Source organism: Micromys minutus, assembly GCF_963924665.1.
Source record: "Micromys minutus genome assembly, chromosome: 1".
NCBI classification, from domain to species: Eukaryota; Metazoa; Chordata; class Mammalia; order Rodentia; family Muridae; genus Micromys; species Micromys minutus.
This window is the reverse complement of record NC_137969.1, coordinates 129,354,428-129,378,323: the sequence shown is the minus strand read 5'-3', so window position 1 is coordinate 129,378,323 and position 23,896 is coordinate 129,354,428. Positions and strand designations below refer to the sequence as shown.

The following is a 23,896-nucleotide window of genomic DNA, read 5'->3' as shown; positions in this document are numbered from 1 at the left end:
AAAAGAATTGTTTTATCTGTACCAGTAAGACATGTGCATGTGTTACACATTTTGTGTGGCTAGAGATGGGTACTTGATGTGAACAAAGGCCACTGCTGCATAAAGTATCAGGGGCGTCATTAATATGTGCGATTTGTAGAGGCAGCGGGGATAAGGTCTGAGGAGTGTGTGCACGTGTGTTCTGTGCATATGGAAGCCATGTTAACATCAGGTGTTTACCTCTGTCACTCTCTACAAGTCTGTCACTGAGCCTGGCACTCACCCTCTCACTGGCTAGATTAGCTGGTTACTGAGCCCCCAGGACCTGGCTCTGCCAACACTGGCTTTTTGGAGGAAAGCTGCCATGACCGGTATTTTACAGAGGTACTGGTGATCCAAACTCAAGACAAAGTCTTGATGCTTGTGCAGCAAGTTACTTACCCATTGAACCATCTTCCCCAGCCCAAATGTTGCTGAAATAATTGATCACAAGTCAGCGGTTTTATTTTCCCTACGTCCTATCCACTTTATTTCTGGCAGTGTTGGGAATTGAAACTAGGCCCGACGCACACGAGGTAAGCCCTATACCACCGAGCTCCGGCTCCAGCCCTGAGCCTAACTCTCTTATATTAACACACTTTCTTTTTTAACAAAAGTGAGAGAGATGCCTTTATTAAGCGACATAGCTTATGAATTGATGGAATTCTCACTGCATGATGTCATCTTTTTTCATTTCTTTCTTTTTATTTAACTGCTCAGTTCTTCATGTGTGTTCTTCCATTTTCTTTTAAACTCTTCTTTGGGCTGTTACACATTTCCCCACTCGATAATGATGTCTTGTCTTCAAAGGTTCAAACGAAGTATTTGGGCGTGCTCATGTGGAAATGATGGGTGTTCTCATGATTGTGTCCTTCTTTGTAGGAACCAAATCTAAAAACAGAAAAAAACTGACATGGGAAAATGTCACAGGATACAGAGGGGTGTGTGTGTGTGTGTGTGTGTGTGTGTGTGTGTGTGTGTGACTATAGATAGATCATTTTATCCTTTTTTCCTTACATTTGCTAGGTTGGTATTATTGCATGGTATATGCATAGAAACAAGTGTTAGGTCAGCAAAGTGACAAAGTGACAAAGTGAGGTTTTCTATGCTCACCCCCTCATAGAAACACTGCTTTACACAACTATCCACATGCAAAACTACCTTCACACAAGTTAAAGAATCCAGGTGCATGATAAAAGCACTATAAAGACATATATATCACCTAACCATTTATTAACAGATGTATGATACTTAACATACATGGATCTTTTTATCGATAAAACAGTTACTTTCATATCATTCACACACTGCTGTGTGGCCATAGCTTGTCAGGTCAATCATTGGTACAGCTTACTGTGTTCACAGGCATGTAAGATTGTTGGGTAGCTTTCTTCTACTGTAATATGACTAAAACATGAAATTGGGCAGGGGAAGGGATGGGGGATAGAAAAGAGGGGAGGGGAAGGGAAAGGAGGAGATATGGTCTTAAAGTTATGAGATGTTTTGTATAAGCTCATGTAACTACAAAGAAAATCCTTGGTAGATGAATCAAGTCAAAAAGGAAGTCATCAGGAGAGGGAAAATACAATAACAGAACCTCAAAGCCATCAAAAATGATTGTTTAATGGAAATTCTATAAGTTCTTTTCTATCAACTGCTTTAAATGTAAATGTATCAAATTCTCCACACATGAAACAGATCAAAGTCAAATGAGTTTTTTGGCTTTTGTTTTTTTAAGATCCATCTTTAGGCTGCCCATGCAACTCAATTTAGTTTTAACAGCTTACACAAGCTGAAAGTGAATGACTGCAAAAATACTCCATTGGAACAACTAAGAGAGGACAGTATGGTTATGCTCACAGCAGAGAAAATAGATTGTAAGTCGAAAACTGTCACAGGAGACAAAGAAGGTCATTATATAATAATAAAGGATTCGGCTTATCAATAGAATATAATTGTTATTATATGTACATATAACATCAAAGGACATAAGTATATAAGGGGAGATCCCAAAGAATGGCATCAATAGAAGAGGAAGTCAACAACAGATGCAGGATGGAGCATACACAACACTAGAGCAAAATGAACTCAATAGATATATACCGTATAGTATAGGAGCAGATGAAATATTCCTTTCAAATTCACACATGGAACATTCTCCAGAATAGATCCTTACTAGGCCACAAAGCAGTCTAAATAAACTTAAGAACACTTGGACCATATCTATTATCTTTTCTAAACACAGTAGTATGAAACTGGAAATCAGTATCTGGAGGTAAAAGTCGCATAATTCACAAATATGTAGGAAGTAAAACAACATATTCACAGACGACCAATGACTCAAAAGAGTAATAAGAAAAAAAATTAAAATATTGATGTGAGTTGAAATGGAACTACAACATACGAAAACATACAGGTATACTAAGACTGGTTTTAAGAGAGAAGTTTGTGGACTAAGATGGAAAGACTTAGAAAGCTAAACTTTATGTGGTAGTAAAGTTAGAGCAAAAAACAAAACAAAGAAACAAACAAGAACCAGAGTCAATGTGAGAAATTTTAAAAAATGGAGCAAAATAACGAAAAGATAGAGAAACAAGATCAAAGGACTGAAGGTCACCCTCTTGAAAAGATTTAGAGACTGGTAAACCTTTAGCCACGCTTACTAACATTAAAGAGAAACCACAGTTAAACCATGAAAGATATCACAGAATCGCAGATCACCAGAGACTACCATGAGCGATTATATACCAACAAGCTGGATAACCTAGAATTGGATTTATTCATAGAAACACGAAACCTATCAGGACTAGACTTCAAAGAAATGTAAAATATAAACAGTTTAGCAGTGAGTAAGAAGGTTGAGTCAGTTATCAATCATGCCCCCCCCCAAATCAGTTCAAGACCTGGTGGTGTTGGTGACCTCTACGCAATACTTAAAGAAATGTTAATGCCAGCCTCTTCAGACTCTACCAAGAAGTTGAAAAAAGAAAGAAAGAAAGAAAGAAAGAAAGAAAGAAAGAACGAAAGAAAGAAAGAAGAGGAGGAGCAGGAGGAAGAAAAAGAGGAAGAAGAAGAAGAAGAAGGAGGAGGAGGAGGAGGAGGAGGAGAAGGAGAAGAAGAAGAAGAAGAAGAAGAAGAAGAAGAAGAAGAAGAAGAAGAGGAGGAGGAGGAGGAGGAGGAGGAGGAGGAGGGGGAGGAGGAGGAGGAGGAGAGGAAGAAGAAAAAGAAAAGGAAGAAGAAGGAGGAGGAGGAGGAGGAGAAGAAGAAGAAGAAGAAAAAGAAGAAGAAGAAGAAGAAGGAGGAGGAGGAGGAGGAGGAGGAGGAGGAGAGGAAGAAGAAAAAGAAAAGGAAGAAGAAGGAGGAGGAGAAGGAGAAGAAGGGGAAGGGGAAGGAGAAGGGGAAGGGGAAGGGGAAGGGGAAGGAGAAGGAGAAGGAGAAGGAGAAGAAGGAGACCAAGAAAAACAAGAAGCTTTCAAATGAATATATTTTATTAGGTCAGAATTTTTTAGTCAGAAAATGTGACAAAAATACACAGGAGCTGAACAGAGACCCCCCCCCCCCAAAAAAAAAAAAACAAATAAAAAAGTTTCATTCCAACAACTGACAGTTATATGGGGGAAATGCTACCAACCATTAACCAAGGAAACACAGGTAGAATCACAAGGAAGGAGATGGTCCTGTAAGATGGCCGAGTAATGCTGCCTCTGTATGACCTGGTTAAAGGGAGGAGTCAGCATAAGAAAGAATACACTCAGGCTGGGCTGTAGGTCCCTTGGTAGAGTGTCTGCCTTGCAAACAAGAAGCCTTGAGTTTGGTACCAATACCAATACTGCATACACTAAGCGTAGGGCTGTGATTGCGGCAAGCAGGGGGCCAAGGTCATCTTTGTCTATATAGTGAAGTTGGGATATAGATCCTGAGAGAGAAGAGGAAGAGAATAGGGGAAGAAAAGAAAGAAAGGTGGGAGTGGGGGTGGTGAGTATAGTTTACGAAAGAGAGGAAGAACTTTGGGAATTCACAAAGGTACTGATAGAACAGCTTAAAAATGTACTGAGAGAAAGATCGGCCATGACAACAATAGAAAGCTAGCCTCGTCTAACCCAGTTCTGTGTGGCTTTCCGCTGGAGGGAGGAGAAACAGAAACCTTGCAGGTAGGAAGCCAGGAGGCCCCACTGAAAAGTGACTGAGTAAGCTTCCCCACAGGGCATATATACAGTGCTTACAAAAACCTCAAATCCAGTCAGAGGCTTTGATGAGACGGTGACTCCTCTCAGCATCCAGATGGGTCAGCAGTGGAGAAGACTCTAAAAGTCCCATCCTGTATGAACAGGAGGGGTGGCCATTGCTGTCCTATGGCAAGGAAATTACAGTTTAAAGCTAAGCCACCTGAGAATGAGGGACAGCCATAAACAAATCAGAAAGCTTGAAATTGACTGTGCAGAGCCTCAAAGTGAGGATGGGGCTGTTGTGGAAAGCTGGGAAGGAAGCAGGTGCTGGCGAGCATTGCAGGAAGTCCACTCGCAGAGCTGGGAGCAGATGTCAACAGGGAATACCCATGGACTGACAGCCCTGAGCCTGAGGTCAGCAGATGGATGGCTTGGGGCGCTGTCTGATGTAATACAATAGAGTCTGGCACACTGCCACTCTAGTAGAATACTTGACAATCACTGCTGCACTGCCTGGGGGTGATCAGTTCTTGTGGGGCTTGGAACTACAAGATCTACGTTCTGTGGTTGCTTCACCTTTTTCTCACATATATGCAAGATGTCCTCTGTTAGAATCTCACCACCAGAGGCAGGAGGAGTCAGAGGGGAGCCCTGGGGAATCTTGGGAGAGTCAGACCTGCCCACCCACAGACATCAAAAGTGCAGGCGGCGGCTGCCCCTCCCCTAGGACTCAAGAGAATCTACTTAAATGAAAGAGCTCTGGCGGGCATCAGACTAGTGGCTAAGATAAGCTCAGCATCCACATAAACACAGAGAAGATGAGAGTCTCCAAATTCACTGCACAACCTTGCCGTGTATAGAACTCAAAGTCCACCGTTTTTTGAGGATCCACAAAAAAAGCTGAGCCAACTCTGCTTCCTTTTCTGTGCTTTTCTCTCTTTTTTTTTAAATTGGATACTCTCTGTGTTTACATTTCAAATGCTATTCCCTCCTCCCCCACTCCCATCCCCCCTCCCCCTCTACTTGCTACCATGAAGGTGCTCCCTCTCCCAACCACCCTCTCCACCTCAGTGCCTTGGTATGCATCTACACTGTGAAAAGGCACCTTCACTGGACCAAAGGCCTCTCCTCCCATTGATGCTAGACACTGCTATCCTCTTCTACACATGCAACTAGAGCCATGGGTCTCTCCCTATGTGCTCATTGGTTGGTGTTTTAGTTCCTGGGAGTTCTGGAGGGTTTGGTTAGTTGATAATGTTGTTCTTCCCATGGAGTTGCAGACCCTTTCAGCTCCTTCAGTCCTTTCTTTAGCTATTTCATTGGGGTCCCTGTGTTCAGTCCAATGATTGGCTGCAAACATCCTCCTCTGTATCTGTATGACTCTGGCAGAGCCTCTGAGAAGGCATCCATATCTAGCTCCTACCAGTAAGCACTTCTTGGCATCAGCAATAGTGCTTGGGTTTGGTGGCTGCATATGGAGTGTATCCCCAGGAATAGAGTCAGGGTCTCTATTCCTGCACAAACTTCATGACCAAGAAGCAAGTTGGGGAGGAAAGGGTTTATTCAGCTTACACTTCCATATTGCTGTTCATCACCAGAGGAAATCAGGACTGAACCCAAGCAGGTCAGGAAGCAGGAGCTGATGCAGAGGCCATGGAGGGATGTCACTTACTGACTTGCTTCCCATGGCTTGCTCAGCCTTCTTTCTTATAGAACCCAGGTCTACCCAAGCCCAGGGATGGCGCCACAATGGGCTGGGCCCTCCCTCCTTGATCACTAGTTGAAAAAATGCCTTACAGCCGTATTTCATGGAGGCATTTCCCCAACTGAGGCTCCTTTCTCTGTAATAACTCCAGCTTGTGTTGTGTTGACACAAAACCAGCCAGTACACCAGGTGAGGCAGTCTTTGGATGATCTCTTCTTCAATCTCTGCTCCTCTATTTGTCTCTGTATTTCTTTTCGTGATCATTTTGTTCTCCCTTTTAAGAAGGACTGGGGCATCCACATTCTGACCTTTCTTCTTTTTGAGCTTTATAAGGTCTGTGAACTGTTTCTTGGATATTCAGAGCTTTTGGGGGCTAGTGTCGTTTATCAGTGAGTACATACCATGTGTGTTCTTTTGTGACTGGGTTACCTCATTCAGGATGATATTCTCTAGTTCCATTTATTTGCCTAGGAATTTCATAAAGTCATTGTTTCTAATAGCTGAGTAGCACTCCATTGTATAAATGTACCACAGTTTCTGTATCCACTCCTCTGTTGAAGGACAATTGGGTTCTTTCCAGCTTCTGGCTATTATAAATAAGGCTGCTGTGAACATGGTGGAGCATGTGTCCTTGTTAGATGTTGAAGCATCTTTTGAGTATATGCCCAGGAGTGGAATAGCTGAGTCATCAGGTAGTACTACGTTCAATTTTCTGAGGAACTGCCAGACTGATTTCCAGAGTGGTTGTGCCAGCTTTCAGTCCCACCAACAGTGGAGGAGTGTTCCTCTTTCTCTGCATCCTCACCAGCATCTGCTGTCACCTGAGTTTTTTATCTTAGTCATTCTGACTGGCATGAGGTAAAGTCTCAGGGTTGTTTTGATTTGTATTTTCCTGATGGACCAGGAATGTTGAGCATTTCTTTAGTTGCTTTTCAGACATTCGGTATTCCTCAGTTGAAAATTCTTTGTTTAGCTCTGTACCCCACTTTTTAAATAGGATTATTTGATTCTCTGTAGTCTAACTTCTTGAGTTCTTTGTATATATTGGATATTAGCCCTCTATCAGATGTAGGACTGGTAAAGATCCCAATCTGTTGGCTGCCATTTTGTCTTCTTGAGCGTGTATTCAGCCTTAAAGAAACTTTACAGTTTCATGAGATACCATTTATAGATTCTTAAACTTGGAGCATAAGCCATTGGTGTGCTCTTCAGGAAATAATTCCTGTGCCTATGTGTTCTAAGATCTTCCCCACTTTCTGTTCTATTAGTTTCAGTGTGCCTGGTTTTATGTGGAGGTCTTTGATCCACTTAGACTTGAGTTTTGTACAAGGAGATAAGAACGGGTCTATTTTCATTCTTCTGCATGTTGACTGCCAGTTGAACCAGCACCATTTGATGAAGAGGCTGTGCTTTTTCCATCGAATGATTTTAGCTCCCTTGAAAAAGAGCAAGTGACTATAGGTGTGTGGGTCCATTTCTGGGTCTACTATTCTGTTCCATTGATCCACCTGCCTGTCTCTGTACCAATACCATGTTTTTGTTTTTGTTTTGTTTTGTTTTTAATCACAATTGATCTGTAATACAGCTTGAGGTTAGGGATGGTGATTCCCTGGGAAGTTTTTTTTTCTTGTTGAGAATAGTTTTTGCTATTTTGGGTTTTTTATTATTCCAGATGAATTTGCAAATTGCTCTTTCTAACACTATGAAGAATTGGGTTGGAATTTTGATGGGGATTGCATTGAATCTGTAGATTGCTTTTGGCAAGATGACCATTTTTACAATGTTGATCCTTCCAATCCATGAGCATGGGAGATCTTTCCATTTTCTGAGATCTTCCTTGATTTCCATCTTCAGAGATTTGAAGTTCTTGTCATACAGGTCCTTCACTTGCTTAGCTAGAGTCACACCAAGGTATTTCATATTGTTTCTGACTATTGTGAAGATTGTCATTTCCCTAATTTCTTTCTCAGCATGTTTATGTAGGAGTTCTCTGGTGAAATTTTTAGGGTCACTTAAGTATACTATTATATCATCTGCAAATAGTAAAATTTTGACTTCTTCCTTTCCAATGCTTTTACTTTCTCTTTACTGCACCTTCATTTTCTCTTAGTTATACTAAAAAAATAAAATCTTTATGAGGCCTGAAGAGATAGTTATGTAGTTGAGGGCACTTATTGCTCTTACAGAGGACCTGAATCCCATTTTCACTACCCAAATGATGGCTCATAGCTATCCTGAGTGCAGTTCCAGAGAACCCTGTTCCCTCATCTGACTCCTGTAGGCAACAAACACACATACATGGTTTGCATTCATATATGGGGGCTAAGCATTTGCACATACAATAAAGTCAATACATCCTTTAAAAAAACTTTAATTATTTTGTACTTTTTTTCCCACTACCAGGCAATCTTTAATCATTTTCTTTTTGTGTTCATTTATTCTTTGTTTTTTTTCCCCACCCCCTGACCTGCATCTTTTTCCCTTCTTTCTCCTTTCCCCCACCCTGCATTCTTTACCCTGTTTCCTCCCCTCCCCCAGGAACTGCTTAGCACTGGCACAGAGGTGTAACCAGTGGAATAGAACAGAAGAACCAGATGTCAGTCCACACAGCTACAGCTGCTTAATTTTCAACAAGTTTCTCAGATCAGTCTGTACCACAGAGCAACAGTGATTTAAAACCTCATGGAATTGGTATAGAAACAGACATGTGGATCAATGGACTGGAATTGAAGATACAGAAATAAACCCACACCCCTATAGATACTTGATTTTTGACAAAGAAACCAAACAATGGGTGGGGGGGAAGAAAGCATCTTCAACAAATGATGCTGGTCAAACCGGACATTTCCGTGTAAAAGAATACAAATAGATCCATATTTATCACCTTGCAGAAAAACTCAAGTGGCAGTGGATCAAAGAACTCAACATAAAACTGAATACACTAAGTCTGATAGAAAAGAAAATGGAGAAACTGGCAACAGGGAGGGGGTGGGGAGAGCATGTCCAAGCCTTGTGGGGTTCGCTTGAGTGAAGAAACCCATATACAGGTGGACGTCTTCAGACAAAATCTTTTCCAGGAGCTGATGACTTCCTCTGTACTTTCTTGCCATGGAAAAATCATATCCCTGAGTCAGTTCTTGCAGGAGGATCCCCTCAATGTGGCTGACCTCTCCTCCCTCCGGATCCCCCATTCCTATCCCAGATCCCCCACCCAAGGACAATGAGATGGAAACAGACAAGCAAGAAAAGAAAGAAGTCCCTAAGTGTGGCTTCCTCCCCAGAAATGAGAAGCTGCTGGCCCTCCTTGCAGTGGTTAGGCCAGAAGTCTGGACCCTCAAACAGAAGTGCATTTTGGTAATCACATGGATCCAGCACCAGATCCCCAAGATCGAGGATGGAAATGATTTTGGGGTGGCAATTCCGGAGAAGGTGCTAGAGAGAGTGAATGCTGTCAAGACCAAAGTAGAAGCTTTCCAGACGACCATTTCTAAGTACTTCTCAGAATGTGGGGATGCTCTAGCCAGGGCCTCCAAAGACATGTAATGGATTCCCGAGCCTTGGTGCATGAGGGAGATGAAGCTGCCTATGGGGCGCTTAGGGCCATGGTGCTGGACCTGAGGGCCTTCTATGCTGAGCTTTATCATATCAGCAGCAGCAACCTAGAGAAAATTGTCAACCCAAAGAGTAAAGAAAAGCCATCTATATACTGAGCTGAGGATTAGAAGGAAAACAAATGATTTATACTTTATGTAAAAAAAGAAAAGAAAATGGGAAATGGCCTTGAACTCATTGGTACAGGAAACAACTTCCTGAGCAGAATACCAATGGCTCAAGCTCTAAGATAAACAGTTGACAAATGGGACATCATGTATCTGAAAAACTTCTGTAAGGCAAATGATACCACCAATAGGACAAAATGACAGCCTGCAGATTTGGGAAAAGTTCTTCACCAACCCTACATCTGACAGAGGACTAATATCTAAAATTTACAAAGAATTCAAGAAGCTTGACACCAACAACCCAAATAACCCAATTTTAAAAATGGGGTACAGAGCAAAACAGAAAATTCTCAAGAGAGGAATCTCTAATGGCCGAGAAGCACTTACAGCAATGTTCAATGTCCTTAGTCGTCAGGGAAATACAAATCAAGACAACTCTGAAATTCCATCTTATACACATCAGAATGGATAAGATCAAAAACTCAAGGGGGAGCACACACGAGTTGCTGAAAGACGGTTTCTTTAACAAGTGATCCAGAAAACCTGAATTTCCATGAGTGGAACAATCAAACCAGGGCCTCTCTCTGCTCCAGAAGCAATTCAGAATCAACTGGAGACCGGAATGTAAGTCTGAAACTTTGAAACTTCTAGAATAAAACCTAAGTAAAGCAGTTGAAGATACAGGCAGGGGGAGGGAGCTCCTAACAGGACTCTGGCTGTACAAGAAATAACCAGAACCGGCCAGTGGCATTGCAGAGAACTTGATAGTTCTGTGAAGCAAACAAAACCATTGCCAGGGTACAGAGGAAACTTCCAGAATTTGTTTTTCAAAAAAAAGTTGCCAACTATTCATCAATCAGGTAATTAATCTTTAGACTCCATGGAAGAACTGTATAAGATAAATATCAAAAATCAGTCAAGCAGTAAATTGAGCTAATTAAACAAATAGGCAGTTCTCAAAAGAAAAAACACAGAAAGTCAATGAAATATTCGAAAGAGTACTCGATACCCTTAATCATCTGAGAAATGAAAATTAAAACTGCTTGGAGACTCCATCTTCCCTCATCAGGAGGACTGTTGTCAGGAAAACACCAGGGAAGACACGGAGAAAGAAGGAAGAGTCTGCTCTGTTGGAGGGAAGGTAAATACGTAGAGCTGCCATGAAATCTGCGTGGAGGCTTTCAAAAGCGAAAACTGGAACTACCATGGGCCCATCTATACCTCTCCTGGGTACATACCCAAAAGACTATAAATGGACATTCACAGAGATCCCTGCAGGTAATATATTACCTCTCTGTTCACATCAGTTAGGAAAGGAAACCTCCCTCAGGGTCTATCAACCTGTGAGTGGTTTAAAAAAACAAAGTGGTATATACACACAATGGAATTTTACTCAGTCCCAGAGAAAAACTGAAATCGTGTCTTCAGAAAGCAGGTGCAACGGGAAATCATTACGTTAAGCGAAATAAGCCAGATGCAGAAAAGTCAGATGCCCCGTGTTCAATGTGGGAAATACAGATTGAAATCTGCATGTGCGAGTCAGGGTGTCTATGTATGTGTCTGTTCATCTCTGTGTGTGCATGTTTGGGAGTGTGCACATGTCATGTGCATCTGTATGTATGTGCATGCATGTGCATGTGAGTATATATGCATGTGTGTGTGTGTTCATCTGCTGGTGCACATATATTCCTGTGCATACACATGTCATATGCATCTGTATGTATGTGTGCATGTGTGTGGTGAAAGTTATGAAGTGCAGTGTGAGGAGGAAGAGATGTAAGGAGGGTGAAGAGGTGGGAAGAGACAGTAACGTGTAAGTGACAGAACTCTTATAACACTGTCTGGGGAAGGAGAGTTGGAGGACGGCAGGAGGGGAAAGAATGAGTAAGAAAGTTACAATATATATGTTTTTAAACTCCATAATGAAACCCCATCACTTTGCATGCTAACTTAAAGGTTGGATTTAAAAGGAGGTAGCTCTCAAATGTGGAGATATCTCAGTCAATAAAATACTTGCTGGTTACCACGGAGATCTGAGTTGGATTCCTAGGACCTTCATTTTAAAAGTCAGGTGGCATGCTCTTGCTATCCAGGAGCTGGAGAGACAGAGACAGGCAGATGGAAAAGGAATGCTGGCCTAGCCAGTTTAGCCTAGTGAATTCTAGGCTAATGCAAACATATCTGAAAAATCAAGGACAGCTCTGAGAAATCAGGACCAACACGCCCAAGGCTGACCTGGGTCCACACACACTGGAGCATTATTCAACCCTCAAAACAGAAAATGCTGCGTTCTGCTGCACCATGAATAAACCTAGAGGCACTAGGACCAGTGAACCAATCAGACACATGTCACCTCACCACCTGGGAAACAAGAGGCAGGAGACTTGAGCCTGTTCAAAACCAGTCTGGGTTAGATAGTAAGTTCAAGGTCATCCTGAGCTACAGAGTGTGGACCCTATTCCAAAGAAAAACCCTGTTTGATCCCCAGGAGAAAGAAGTTGGGGGAGGAGAGCCTGCAAGCACAGGAGAGTGTGCTCTCTCTCAAGTAGAGCTTTTTTTTTTTTTTTTTTAAGTTATACTTGCAGAAGCAGAGATCAAAGTAACAGTAACTGCCTAAGGCAGGCTGGCTGGAGATGCCGGTCAAATGATTCGATTCCAGCTGCACCGGGTGAGATATCTGCTCTTAGGCACTGTGTCTGAAGTTCACAGTGGTGCAGAGAATACTTAAGATGTCTGAGAGCCTATGTAAGTGCCGTGAACAGGCCTCCCCCAGCACCTCCACCACTCTTGAAACAGAACAAGAAAATAGACGTGGCTCAGCTACACCTGTCTTGGCTCAATCTGCAGTTGTGGTTCACTAAAAATAGGTTTTTTGGGACATTTGCCACATTCTTGGTATATGAAGAATAAAAAAAGGGGGGGGGGAGATCATTTCTGCCCAAAAGTTTACTTTTCCATTTAAGAAGTCATCTCATTCAGCAAAAAAAGCGGTCTCTGGGCTGCCTAGTTTTATGTCAGCTTGGTATGAACTTGAGTCATTTGAGAGGTGGGAGCCTCAGCTGAGAAAATGCCTCTACACGACTGGGTTGCAAGCAAGCCTTTAGGGCATTTTCTTAATTGGTGATTCAAGTGGGAAGGCCTAACCCAGCATAGTGGGGGCCACTGCTGGACCCGTGGTCCTGGGTTCTAAGAGAAAGCAGGCTTGCCTCATTACTGCAGCAGTTAGGAGAGCTAGTCCTGGGGTCATAAGAGCAAGTGAGGCCCTGCCTCTTTCTGGCTGAGCAGCACAGGGGAGTGGGCCCTGCATCTCTCCTGGGCAGCACAGGAGTGTTGGCCCTGGTTGAGGGGGTACATACAGGTGAGCTAGGAGTGAGAGCATGAGAGAGCTGCCCCCTCCCCCCAGGTCTTAAGAGCAGAAGAGCTAGCCCTGCCCCTTTACTAGCTGTAGTCCAGAGCTAGCACCGCCTCCTGCTGATAACAGCATTGGATGGCCTGGTTGGAGCAGAGCTGAAAAGCTCACCCTGGAGAGCCAGCACCCTAACCTGCTCAGCTGCCACCTAGGCCCAAATCCAGGGCTCTGCGTTGGCCCACCCTAAAATCTATATCGTCTCTGAACAGTCAGGATGTGTGGAAGGGTCAGTCCTGCTCATCTAAAACTACAGTATCTCCATGACACAGGGCGTGAACAGGATAACCAGGAGGAAGCTTAGTAGAAGGATCCAATATTGATGGTGTCACAGAAGACAGATATATGTCTCACCAGACCAGTGACTCATTGCAATAAACATTTGCAAGGGAAGATGTGTGGACAGAGGGTTATACTGTGGGACATACTACACATTAGAGCTTCCTCGATCAGGTGTTTTCTATGCTTTGTTTTTTGTTTTTGTTGATGGTGGTGGTGGTGGTGGTGGTGCGTGTGTCTGTCTCTCTGTGTGTGTGTGTGTGTGTGTGTGTGTGTGTGTGTGTGTGTGTGTGTGAGGGGACAGGGAGATGAGCAGGACTGGGGTACATGATGTGAAACTCACAAAGAATCAATAAAAAGTTAAAGAAAGGAAGAAGGAAGGAAGGAAGGAAGGAAAGAAGGAAGCTAGTTTAACAAGCCATAAAGAGCAAGCCAGTAAGCAGCACCCCTCCATGGCCTCTGTGTCTGCATCTGCATCCCGGTTCCTGCTCTGTTTTGATTTCCTCTGATGGTGAACAGCACTGTGGAAGCATAAGTCAAATTAACCCTTTCCTCCCTGACTTGCTCTTGATCGTGGGTCTCATCGTAACAGTAGAAACTCTAGCATAAAGGATGATACATGTTCATGGGAACGATCAGGCTAATCATATGCATTCCCATCTTTTCTCTGGCAAGACTACAGAGGCTGAGCCCACCATCACTTACATATCTGGCAGGCAAGAAACACAGCAACAAAGCAAGGCTGGGTTTTCCCTTACATGAATCACTACACTCTGATACAGTTGTCTCCAAGAGACAAGGAACTAAACAAATGAAATGTAGGTTTGTTCCTGACAAAGTGAAAGTTGTCGCAGCTATGAGCTAGTAAAGTGGAAATGTTGAGTGATAATCATGTCTAGGGCTTGCTTGGCACCTGGGCTGACACGGAAGTCCTGTCTCACCATCCACTGTGGCAGAGAAAAGAGCACGTGCTTCAAATCATATGCTTGGCTACAAACAGATGTCGTAGATAACCACTATTAAAAACTAAGCAAAATAAAATTCAGTAGCTCTTTCCTGGGAGGACATCTGCCATGTAAGAGAATGAAAAATCATGGTCTCAGCGTGAATTGCCCACTGAAATAAGCTGGGAAGAATATTTTAAGTCCCCAAACCAAGTATCATCACAGGGAGTCCCAATGAGTTGATTTGGGGCCAGACTTAGCAGTGCCATTTTCAAATGCTCTCAGGCAGAATGGAAGGTTCAACCAGCAAGAAATCTCAGCAACCCTGTGGTGCTAATGGGCCTCCTTCCTCCTCAACAGCTCTGTCACTGACTAGTCACCTAAGCCTAATGCAATCGTATTCCTCAGCCTGAACTTCCTCCTCAAAAAACCATTACTAACAGCAGTTAACAATCCAATGAGTTAAACTGAGGTAACACATAAAGAATCTAGAACAGCGATGGGAAATGGGAGCGCTCAGAATATTCACTGTCATGGTCATGTTAATGATGGGGCTTGGAGGGGGGGTGGTGATAATGGTGATGTTGATGGTGGTAGCAGTTGTGAGGATGGTGACAATGATGGTGGTGGTAGTTAGTGGTAATAAAGAAACAATGAGATGTTTTCCCTGGGGTTAGGGCTACAACACATTTCATTACAGAAAGCAAAAGTTATGAATTCAATCAATGAGTTATAATCCTTACCATAGCTTCCTTCACTTGAAATGAGTCTCTAGAGCCCACCACAATCTGGAGCATGTATGAGGAGATACCTGGGCTCCATGAGGACATATGGTAGCTTGTGTCTGTTCTACAGCAGACAGGCGCCCACTCACCTGGGGTTGAAATGAATGTTCTTGGGAACTCCTCCATGGTCTATGACGACTTTCTGGTTGTCTCTGTAATTGGCAGGATCATCCGGGATCCTGAATTTGGCCATCTGAATCTCGGAGTCACTCAGTTCAGCATGGGAGATTCTTGCGTAGCCCAACCTTCAGTAGAATTAGAAATGGTTTCTAAAATGTCTCATTATAAAAACACTACGAGTACAGTGAAGGCCCAACGAAAACCCAGCAAACTCTAACAGCTAACACCTTCTGAATTAAGGTAGTTTTCCATTTCTAACTCGACTCTGAGTATCATGACTAGAATTAACTTGATTTATTACCCTAAAGATGAACAGAAATACTGTTTTCATAACATGATAAATGAATAAGGAATGTGTACATATATTTAATTAACTCCGCTTACTTCTAACTTGCTTTACTTCTGTCCTTGGGTGAATGTTCTGTCCACACAATTTGCTTATTATATTGAGTTAATAACAGGATTTCTTCAGCCTGGCAAGTGTATATGCTTACATTTCTTTTCCTTCTCCACATTTCTTTTCCTTCTCCTTTTCAAAAATCCAAAATCCTCGTGCATATTCCTAGGCACATTTCCTAGTCTAAAATTCAGGATTTTATGTCTGGGGGAAAAAATGTCCACATCCTGTTTGGCTTACAGAGTTCAGCTCTCTGGAAAAGTCAAAACACTTTATAGACACTATCCAAAGAGTCTGAGTGAAGTTCTCAGACAGGAAAATGAATGAACCACAGCATCAAGAGCTTCATTTTCATTTGTTTACATCCTGACTCTTCCAGAAAGGGCATTTGCATCATTTTCGATCGCTTATGGATTTGATGAGGTTTCTATAGCAGCATTTTAAGTTGAGAGGGTGGCCAAGAGGTAAGATGACGTCCTTGCTCCCACTGACCATTTGATCTAGTTGGGAGACAAAGTTCATTGGGAGAAGGTAGATAAGTCCTGTGGGAAAGAACAGGGAATAAGAAGTCCAGCGTACGAGAAGAGCTAAGAAAGGCAAAGGCATGGGAGGAGACGTGTGTGGGGTTTGGGGATTCAGTCAGAACTGGAGGAAGAAAAGCAATGGACTTGAGGTAGAGGGGAAGCGAGCAGCAGAACCCTTCCTCCAACACATCTGTGAGGACTCAGACTCTTATCCAAGAGGGAGAGGAGGATGTGGGAATCCATCAGAGGGGGTGAGGAAGAGATCTGTAGTGGCTGCTGATTAGACACACCATGGGAAGGTGAGAAGTAGAGAGGTGAAGGGAAAGGTAAAAAGAAAGGGGGGCTTCAGCCAGAGTAGAGGCACCTGCAAGAGAAACAAAAAATCTGGGTGGGTGGAGCTAGCCCACATTCCCAGGAAAAAGAGAAGGATGAGAGCTGGGGTCCTGTCAGATCGGGGATCTGAGCTGTCACTGGCTAAGCTCCTGCACTGTAGCTCTGAATCATTCTAAAGCACTGTCTCCAGCAAATCTGGGCTGTTGATTTCCAGAATCTCCAAGATCGAAGCTTTAACCGGTTTCAGAAATGTGACCTTCAAGGATATTCCTGAAGTCTTTGAAGATAAGGAGTTGCAACTCTATATGTTGTTCCCTGAAGAGGGAGGCTCCCGTTGTTAAACTATTAAAACCCACTAAGCACAAGGGCAACTAACTGGGTGATTGAGTGCTGAGGAATGACCGTGTGACCCCTGGACAAGAAGACAGCCATTTGCCACCCAAAGGGAGAATCCTCGCCAGACTCCAACCCCGCTGCCTTGGTTTATACAGGTTCTAGACCTTTGAGAACATAATTAGCTTTTATTTAAGCCACCCACTCATTTTGCATTATTTGCCAGGGAAATCAAGGTAGAACAATGGAGAGGCTATAACACGCGCATACATGCATGCACACGTGCCCACAGAGAAGCACCACTTATCTTAAATATGCTGTATTTAAAAGGCTAGCCATCTTTTGTAACTTGGAACTATTATACCTATTTCAGTCCACGCCCAACCTTGTTTTCTAGAATTCTGATATCCTGTGACAAATACTTGAATACAGGATGAAATAAAAACAGTGTTCTCTATCTTAGATATGAAGTGATTTATGAAGCAGCATGCTCTTCTACCGTAGCTCTTTGGGAACATTGGGCAGGCTAGCTCTCGAGCAGCTGTCTGAGAGCAATGGCTGGGCCTCTTAGAGTCTTTGAAGCAGTGTTGTAACCAGAATGGCCTTTATAGCACCTAATTGGTTTCCTGGACTTCCTTCAGTAAGTACATGAGCCAACCAGGTAAACCATCCAAGGACCAATGAGGTGTCCAGATGCTTATAATAAAAGTCCTTAATATGGGTCCATAAAACCCTTACAAGATCTACTCCCCTCCCCAGGATGACAGCGTTCACCTGCTACCTCAACCACCTTTCTAGCCCAACACATACTGCAACTTCCCTAGTGTCACCCTCTTCAAACAGAATGCTCTTGTGTTAAGGTGTCTGTCCCCATATCTGGAAGGGTTGTCTCCCAATGGTACCCTTCTTATTGTGCCTTACTTATATACCATTGTGTTTAATAGTTGTGGTGGCTTGTATATGCCTGGCTCCAAGAGTGGCACTACTTAGAGGTGTGGCCTTGTTGGAGTAGATGTGCTTTAAGACCCATCTCTTAGCTGTCTGGAATCAAGTCTTCCACTAGCAGTCTTCAGATGGAGAGGTTGAACTCTAAAGTCTGTCGGCACCATGCCAGCCTAGATGCTGCTATGTTCCTGCCTTGATGATAATGGACTGAACCTGTAAGCCAGTCCCAATTAAATGTTGTCCTTTATAAGACTTGCCTTGGTCATGGTGTCTGTTTACAGCAGTAAAACCCTAACTGAGACAGAAATTGTTACCAGCATAGTATGGTATTCCTGTGGCAACCTGACCATGTTTTGGGGCACAACTTTGGAACTTTGGACTAGAAGAGCCACTGGATGTTAAGAGCTCTGTGGGATGATCTGTAGGAGCTTGGAAGATAATGTTGAGAACAGTGCAGAAGATGGAAGCCTGGCTTGTGAAACTTCAGAGGGAAGATTAAAAACTCTTATCAGAACTATTGCTGTTTTGATTGTGAAGATTCTGTGGTTTTGGTTAGCTGGGGCTGACGAATCAGCTATGATTAACAAGATACCAGAACTACTAGAGCAAAACCTTTGCATTACTGGGACTATTGATACTGGTTGGCTGGAACCAAGAAATTAGTGGTGATTAAGAGAAGATCAGCATCATTGAGGTGAAATTTTCTGGAAAGTGTTTTTTGAGAACACAAAGAGGCTGTATTCCAGAGATAGCTAAGGTTGTGCCTCATGCTGTGGCTGAACTTGGTAATGTATAAGTGTCACCCAAGTAGTACTGGTTTTGAAGGCATGAAAGGGTCATGAAGAGCAGTTAAGGCTCAGTACTGTGAGAGGCCCTGGAAGGCTATTGGTGAAGATGTAGCCTCAGTTGCAATTGATGGCCCAGGACTGAAGGGGTCATGCAAAGGAGTTGAGGCTTGGCACCATGAAGAAAGCCTATGAGAGGCTATTGGTGAAGCCTAGTTGAAGATAGCAGTGTTTTGGAGATGCCAGTACCATGAGATGACCACCAAGAACAGCAGTGGCAGTGGAGAACAGGCAGCTGGAACCTAGAAGACAAGGTGTGTGCTATAAAGAAGTGACCCAAGCCCTTGAAGGAACCCAGAAGATCAGGAGAGGATCCCAGACATTGGACAGGTAGACTTCATTTTGCTTTTGATTGTGACTGTGCCCTGATATTTTTCCCTCTTGAAGGAAGAAAGTATTTTAGTGAAGCCCACAGTTAAGAGACTTAGAATTGATTAAAAAGACTTTGAATTTTAAAAGAGATTGGATATTTTAAAGAGATTGAAATTTTAATATGTAAGAATTTGTAAAGACTGTGGGACTTTTAATGTTATTTAGATCGTGGGGATGGATAAGAAAGTAAAGGTTGAGGCTTAGTAATGATGTGTTCGTGTGTCAAGTTGACAAGGGGTCAATTTACTGGCTGGTTTTGTGTCAACTTGACACAGATGGAGTTATCACAGAGAAAAGGGCTTCAGTTGAGGAAATGCTAAGCAAGCCAGGGGAAGCAAGCCAGTAAGTAACATCCTTCCATGGCCTCTGCATCAGCTCCTGCCTCCTGACCTGCTTGAGTTCCAGTCCTGACTTCCTTTGTTGATGAACAGCGATATGGAAGTGTAAGCTGAATAAACCATTTTCTTCCTAACTCACTTCTTGGACATGATGTTTGTGCAGGAATAGAAACCCTAAGACAATAGTTTACAAAGCCCTTATGATACCTCTAACTTTGCTTAGCTGGTTTTGTCTTCTTAGACTATTAAGTGCCAAAACTGTTAAATAGTGTAACCAACAAAATCAATATTTATAAAGAACTGCAAAAATTAATTGCCTCCATGACTCTTTGCCTTCTAGAATTCACAGAATTTTTTTTAGCACCAGTGCTCACCTGATCAGGCCCCGATACATGATGTACTCGCACCATCTGTCTTGATCTGAGCTGTCGATGTCCTATTCAAGAGCAGAGAGGAGAATGCTTAGAAGATAGAAAACAATGCTGTAACTTGAATTACTCACAAAAAGAGAAGAAAAGAGGTGAACGAGAAGAACAGATTATCTCCTACCCTCCTACCCATCCTCCATGCATGATAATTCATTCACTCCCGAGATGCTTTTGGAATAGTTCCTATGTCCCTCCCTATCTCTTCGTGGATGCTGGAAACACAGAAAGATGGGTAAGTCTGCAGTTGCACTGAGGTCTCACCTCCTGCAGCTCTCTAAATCTGTCAGCACCAGCAGAACTGAGAGCTTGGACCCAGTCCCCAGTCCTCCCAGTCAGGCCCTGCACCCTGGCTGCACCCCACACCTCAGTGGCTTGTTTGGAAAAAGCACAGAGAAAAGATGAGAAATGTTCTGGCTGCTTCCTTTGCTCTCACTTGCCTCTCTGTGCAAAGGGAATCCCATCCATCAACCTTCAGCTGCCTGGTACTTAAATCCTGGTGTTCTGTGGGTGCTTGGTCTGTGTTTACTAAATCAGATCATGGACAGAAACGCATTCAGATGCAATCAAGAGTCTTTTGATGTTGAAGGCTTGAAACCAGACTCATTTTTCATCAGAGAAGGAGAAAAAAAATTTTTTCTATAATGTACTGGAAAAAAAACTGTAAATATGGAGATTTGTAGAATAAAGAAGAAATCTCCACTTCCTTCTTTTTAAACAGCCTGTAAATAATATATTTATATTTGACTTTTTACCATCTCTAGGTTTTAACTATTAGAATTTAACTTAAAGTACATTTTATATTACTACAAATACTACACAATTTATGATTTCTATTTGTTACATGATATGTATCTGGATGCTAATCTTACTTACTATTTATGCTATATATTCCATTTGTATACAAAAGGAAGTGCAAATGAATCTTAGAGATTTATAGTTATTAAATGCTTAATAACTATAAAAACAAATGCATAGAAGTGTCCACTTGCCTTGGGAAAGGTAGTAAGTTAGTCTTTTAGCTATAGATACTATAGCTAATCAGCTATACATCTGTTTAACTGTTATTTTACTTCATTGGAATTTTATGCAATGCTGTAAAAATTTAAGACCAGAGAACTTAATTACTCATTTCTTAAGGAGAAAAATCTGTTCATCCAAGCATATATTAAAATTCCTCTATATGTCAATGAACTTCTTCATGGAAAAGCAATATTAGAGTGAATTACCAATCAAAACAGCTTTTAGCCATTACACAGAAAAACAACAGAGGGACAAATGAGAAGCCAAGTTGGAGGCTGCTTTCCTCACAGAGAACGGCAAGCCTGTGACCAAAAGCTCTAGCTTTTTCTTTGACTGTCCTGACACCTGAGAATGGCACCAGCTCTCTCTCTCTCTCTCTCTCTCTCTCTCTCTTTCTCTCTCTCTCTCTCTCTCTCTCTCTCTCTCTCTCTCTGTCTTTCTCACCCTCCCCCTCTCTCTCACACATACACCATCCCATAATAGCTATCAGTTGAATGTGAGTTAAACACACACACACACACACACACACACAGAGAGAGAGCTTCATGGGATGGTCTCTTGGACCCATGATGACCTTGTTGAGGTATGGAAATTCTGTAGGTCAGGGCCTTGTCAAAACTGGCCAAGTCAAGAAGGCACGTCTTTCAGAGGGGATTGATGCTGGTCTCACAGAGCCAGTTACATCTAGCTAGATGAACCAGTACTTGCCCCCTCTCTTCCTGGGGCCATTTCCAGTACCTTTCATCTGATGTCGTGAGATGGCCTGAATAGATTAATGCTGCCTAATCTTATAATGCCAGCCTTCAGAACAATAAGGCAGGCAAATGTCTTCTTCAGAGACTACCCAGAACCAGGTACTCTGTGGACACACAACCCAGAACAACAGCATGCAGTTCCCCACCCCAAACTTAAAGGACTCAAGAAGGCCGCCCACAGCAACAGCTTGAAGGACTTGATCCCTATCTCTAATCCTAAGTGAGCTCCTGGATTCTAGATCTCTACATCCTCTTATCTCTGGGTATCTCTCCACTCTGCCACACACATGCCTTAAACTCAGCTGGGCTCCTTGTCTTTGCAATGCTGTTCTTCTTCCTGTCTTCTCTGTAATAAACATCCCGACAAAAAAGGGGACCACGTTGGCTGTACTCCTGCCCCATCCACGAATACAGAGGACAGCGCATCTCCCCAATGTTTCTCTTTTCCCAAAGACTCAGCTTCCTCTGTATACAGGTATCAAGATGGATTGTTCTACCCCAGTCTTCTGTACAGTGAAGCATGACCATACGGCTGAATTCCAGCCAAAGAAATAAAAAACACTGGATCCCTCTTCCCAGTGTGCATGCAGAGGTGATCTGCATTCACCCTGGGCCTCCTCTTTAGCTCTGTCTCTATCTTCCCAAATAGAATACAGATGCTGTTTTACATGATCAGACTATAGGATGGAGACCAGGGAGGGTGGAGGCCATGATGGAGGATGGGAGGAGGCAAGGCAGCAACAGAGACCATGCAGCAGAGGCCTGATTGAGTGGGGCTGCATTAGAGAAATAACAGTTCCAGACAACACAGAGTGAGTGTCATATCAAGGCCAATTCTCCACCAAGGCTTCAGGACCAACCACGCTTCTCTATCTTACTGAGTATCTGTCCCCTGCCAAAACCCTCATTACACCACCCTCTCTGTCACCTTCCAATGCTATGCTCTAAGGACAGAGCTCTCTGCTGAGCCTAATCAAACACAGCAACCGAGTTCTCGATATGCATTCATTCGTGTCCCATTCTGGTGCATGGATCGGTCTCTTCCGGGTTTGGTGTGCATGTTATTTCCTGAGAGCTTGTTTACAAGGCCCTGGGTGACTGGACGCCCCTCTTCCTGATACTCCATTTCAGCTTTTAGAGCCTTATAACTAACGTTCACAGTATGGTGGATTTCATTTTCTAAGTACAGTTAGAATCACAGCTCACGGGCCATGGTGTCCTTCCGAGACGTCTTTGACATTCCCCACAGAATGAGGTTGATGATCCTTCAGGTGAATGTGACAAGAATTATGACTAAAACAGAGGTGACACTGTGCCGCTTAGAAGGACAAGTCCTAGAGGACAATGCAGGCTCTCCCCTTGTCTACTGTCCAGAACCCAGACACAGTAAGGGAGGAAGCCAGTTAGCCCAGGAGGAGGAGTGGTGGTCCTGAGTCAAAAGCATCCTTTGTGAATCCTCCACACAGGAAATCCTGTCCCTGTGTGGAGCACAACTGAGCTGTCCCCACTGAGCCCTGTCCACAGCACAGATTTGTGAGCAGGCCCCTGTGTGTGTCCTGCTGTTCTGAGGCAGTGGGCTGTGGAGTGCTTTTGTGCTCACAAAGCACAGAATACATCAAGTTGTCAGGGGATGTAACCCGCTGGGAGGGTCACTCAGATGGAAAGAGGTCCAGATCCCCAGCACACAGAAAAATCTGGGCACACTTGGTACACACTTGTGATTCTAGCCCTGGGAAAGCAGATGCAAGCAGACCCCAGCATCTATCCCATGAGCTCCCGATTCAGTGAGAGACCCTGTCTTGAAATAATGTGAAAAACAATGGAGGTCACATGATGTCCAACTTAAACCTCCAACTCTACACACACACACATACACATGCATACACACATGCACACACATGTGTGTACAAGTACACACATATGTGGGCTGGTGCACATAGATACACACAACCACACACACATATACACACACATACACACGCATGCACACACATGCACAAACACATAAACGAGCACACACACAAGCTTTTTGGGTTGAATTTTTTTAAGTGTATAGGAATAAAGAAGCATTTAACTTAGTTGATCAGAAGAGATATTAAACTTGCGTTACCTTCACGTTGCCATGTTCTGTGAGTTGTACATAATCTCTGGAGCCAGGTTCTGAAGTAATATAGCCCAGAAATATCACTTGATTTGAACAATTTTTCAGCAGTTTGGAAACTGCAATAGCCTGTAGCTTCCTGTCAAGGTCATCTCTAAAAATAATGCAGAAAGGAGCCTCTTCACCACACGTGTAAAACAAAAAATAAAATAAAAAAAAAAAGGTAACCAAATCCCCTCAACATATCCTCAAACGGGGTACAAAGCCAGAGCTATTTCTGTTGGGAGAAGGTCTGAATTTTTACAGTGAATAAGACATAGAACCACATTTCAAAGTGGGCTTGACAAACACACTTGACTAAGA

The 23,896-nt window shown here is 43.1% G+C and overlaps 1 protein-coding gene and 1 pseudogene across 3 annotated transcripts in view; one reads left to right on the top strand and one right to left on the bottom strand.

Annotated features, from left to right (window-relative positions):
* Positions 1–781: 781 nt before the first annotated feature.
* CWH43 (cell wall biogenesis 43 C-terminal homolog) overlaps positions 782–23,896 on the bottom strand; it is a gene marked incomplete at its 5' end in the record, with an annotated part of 49,093 nt that continues 25,978 nt past the window's right edge. For both annotated transcript variants that reach the window (XM_080919579.1, XM_080919580.1), the window contains 4 exons: positions 782–909; positions 15,112–15,267; positions 19,604–19,665; positions 23,543–23,687. In XM_080919579.1, the coding sequence (XP_080775705.1) occupies positions 831–909; positions 15,112–15,267; positions 19,604–19,665; positions 23,543–23,687 (442 nt within the window). In that variant the 3' untranslated portion in view covers positions 782–830. The remainder of the gene's footprint in view (positions 910–15,111; positions 15,268–19,603; positions 19,666–23,542; positions 23,688–23,896) is intronic.
* On the top strand, positions 8,889–9,599 carry LOC308438583 (proteasome activator complex subunit 2-like; annotated as a pseudogene). The gene has a single exon. The product of its transcript is annotated as a proteasome activator complex subunit 2-like (transcript).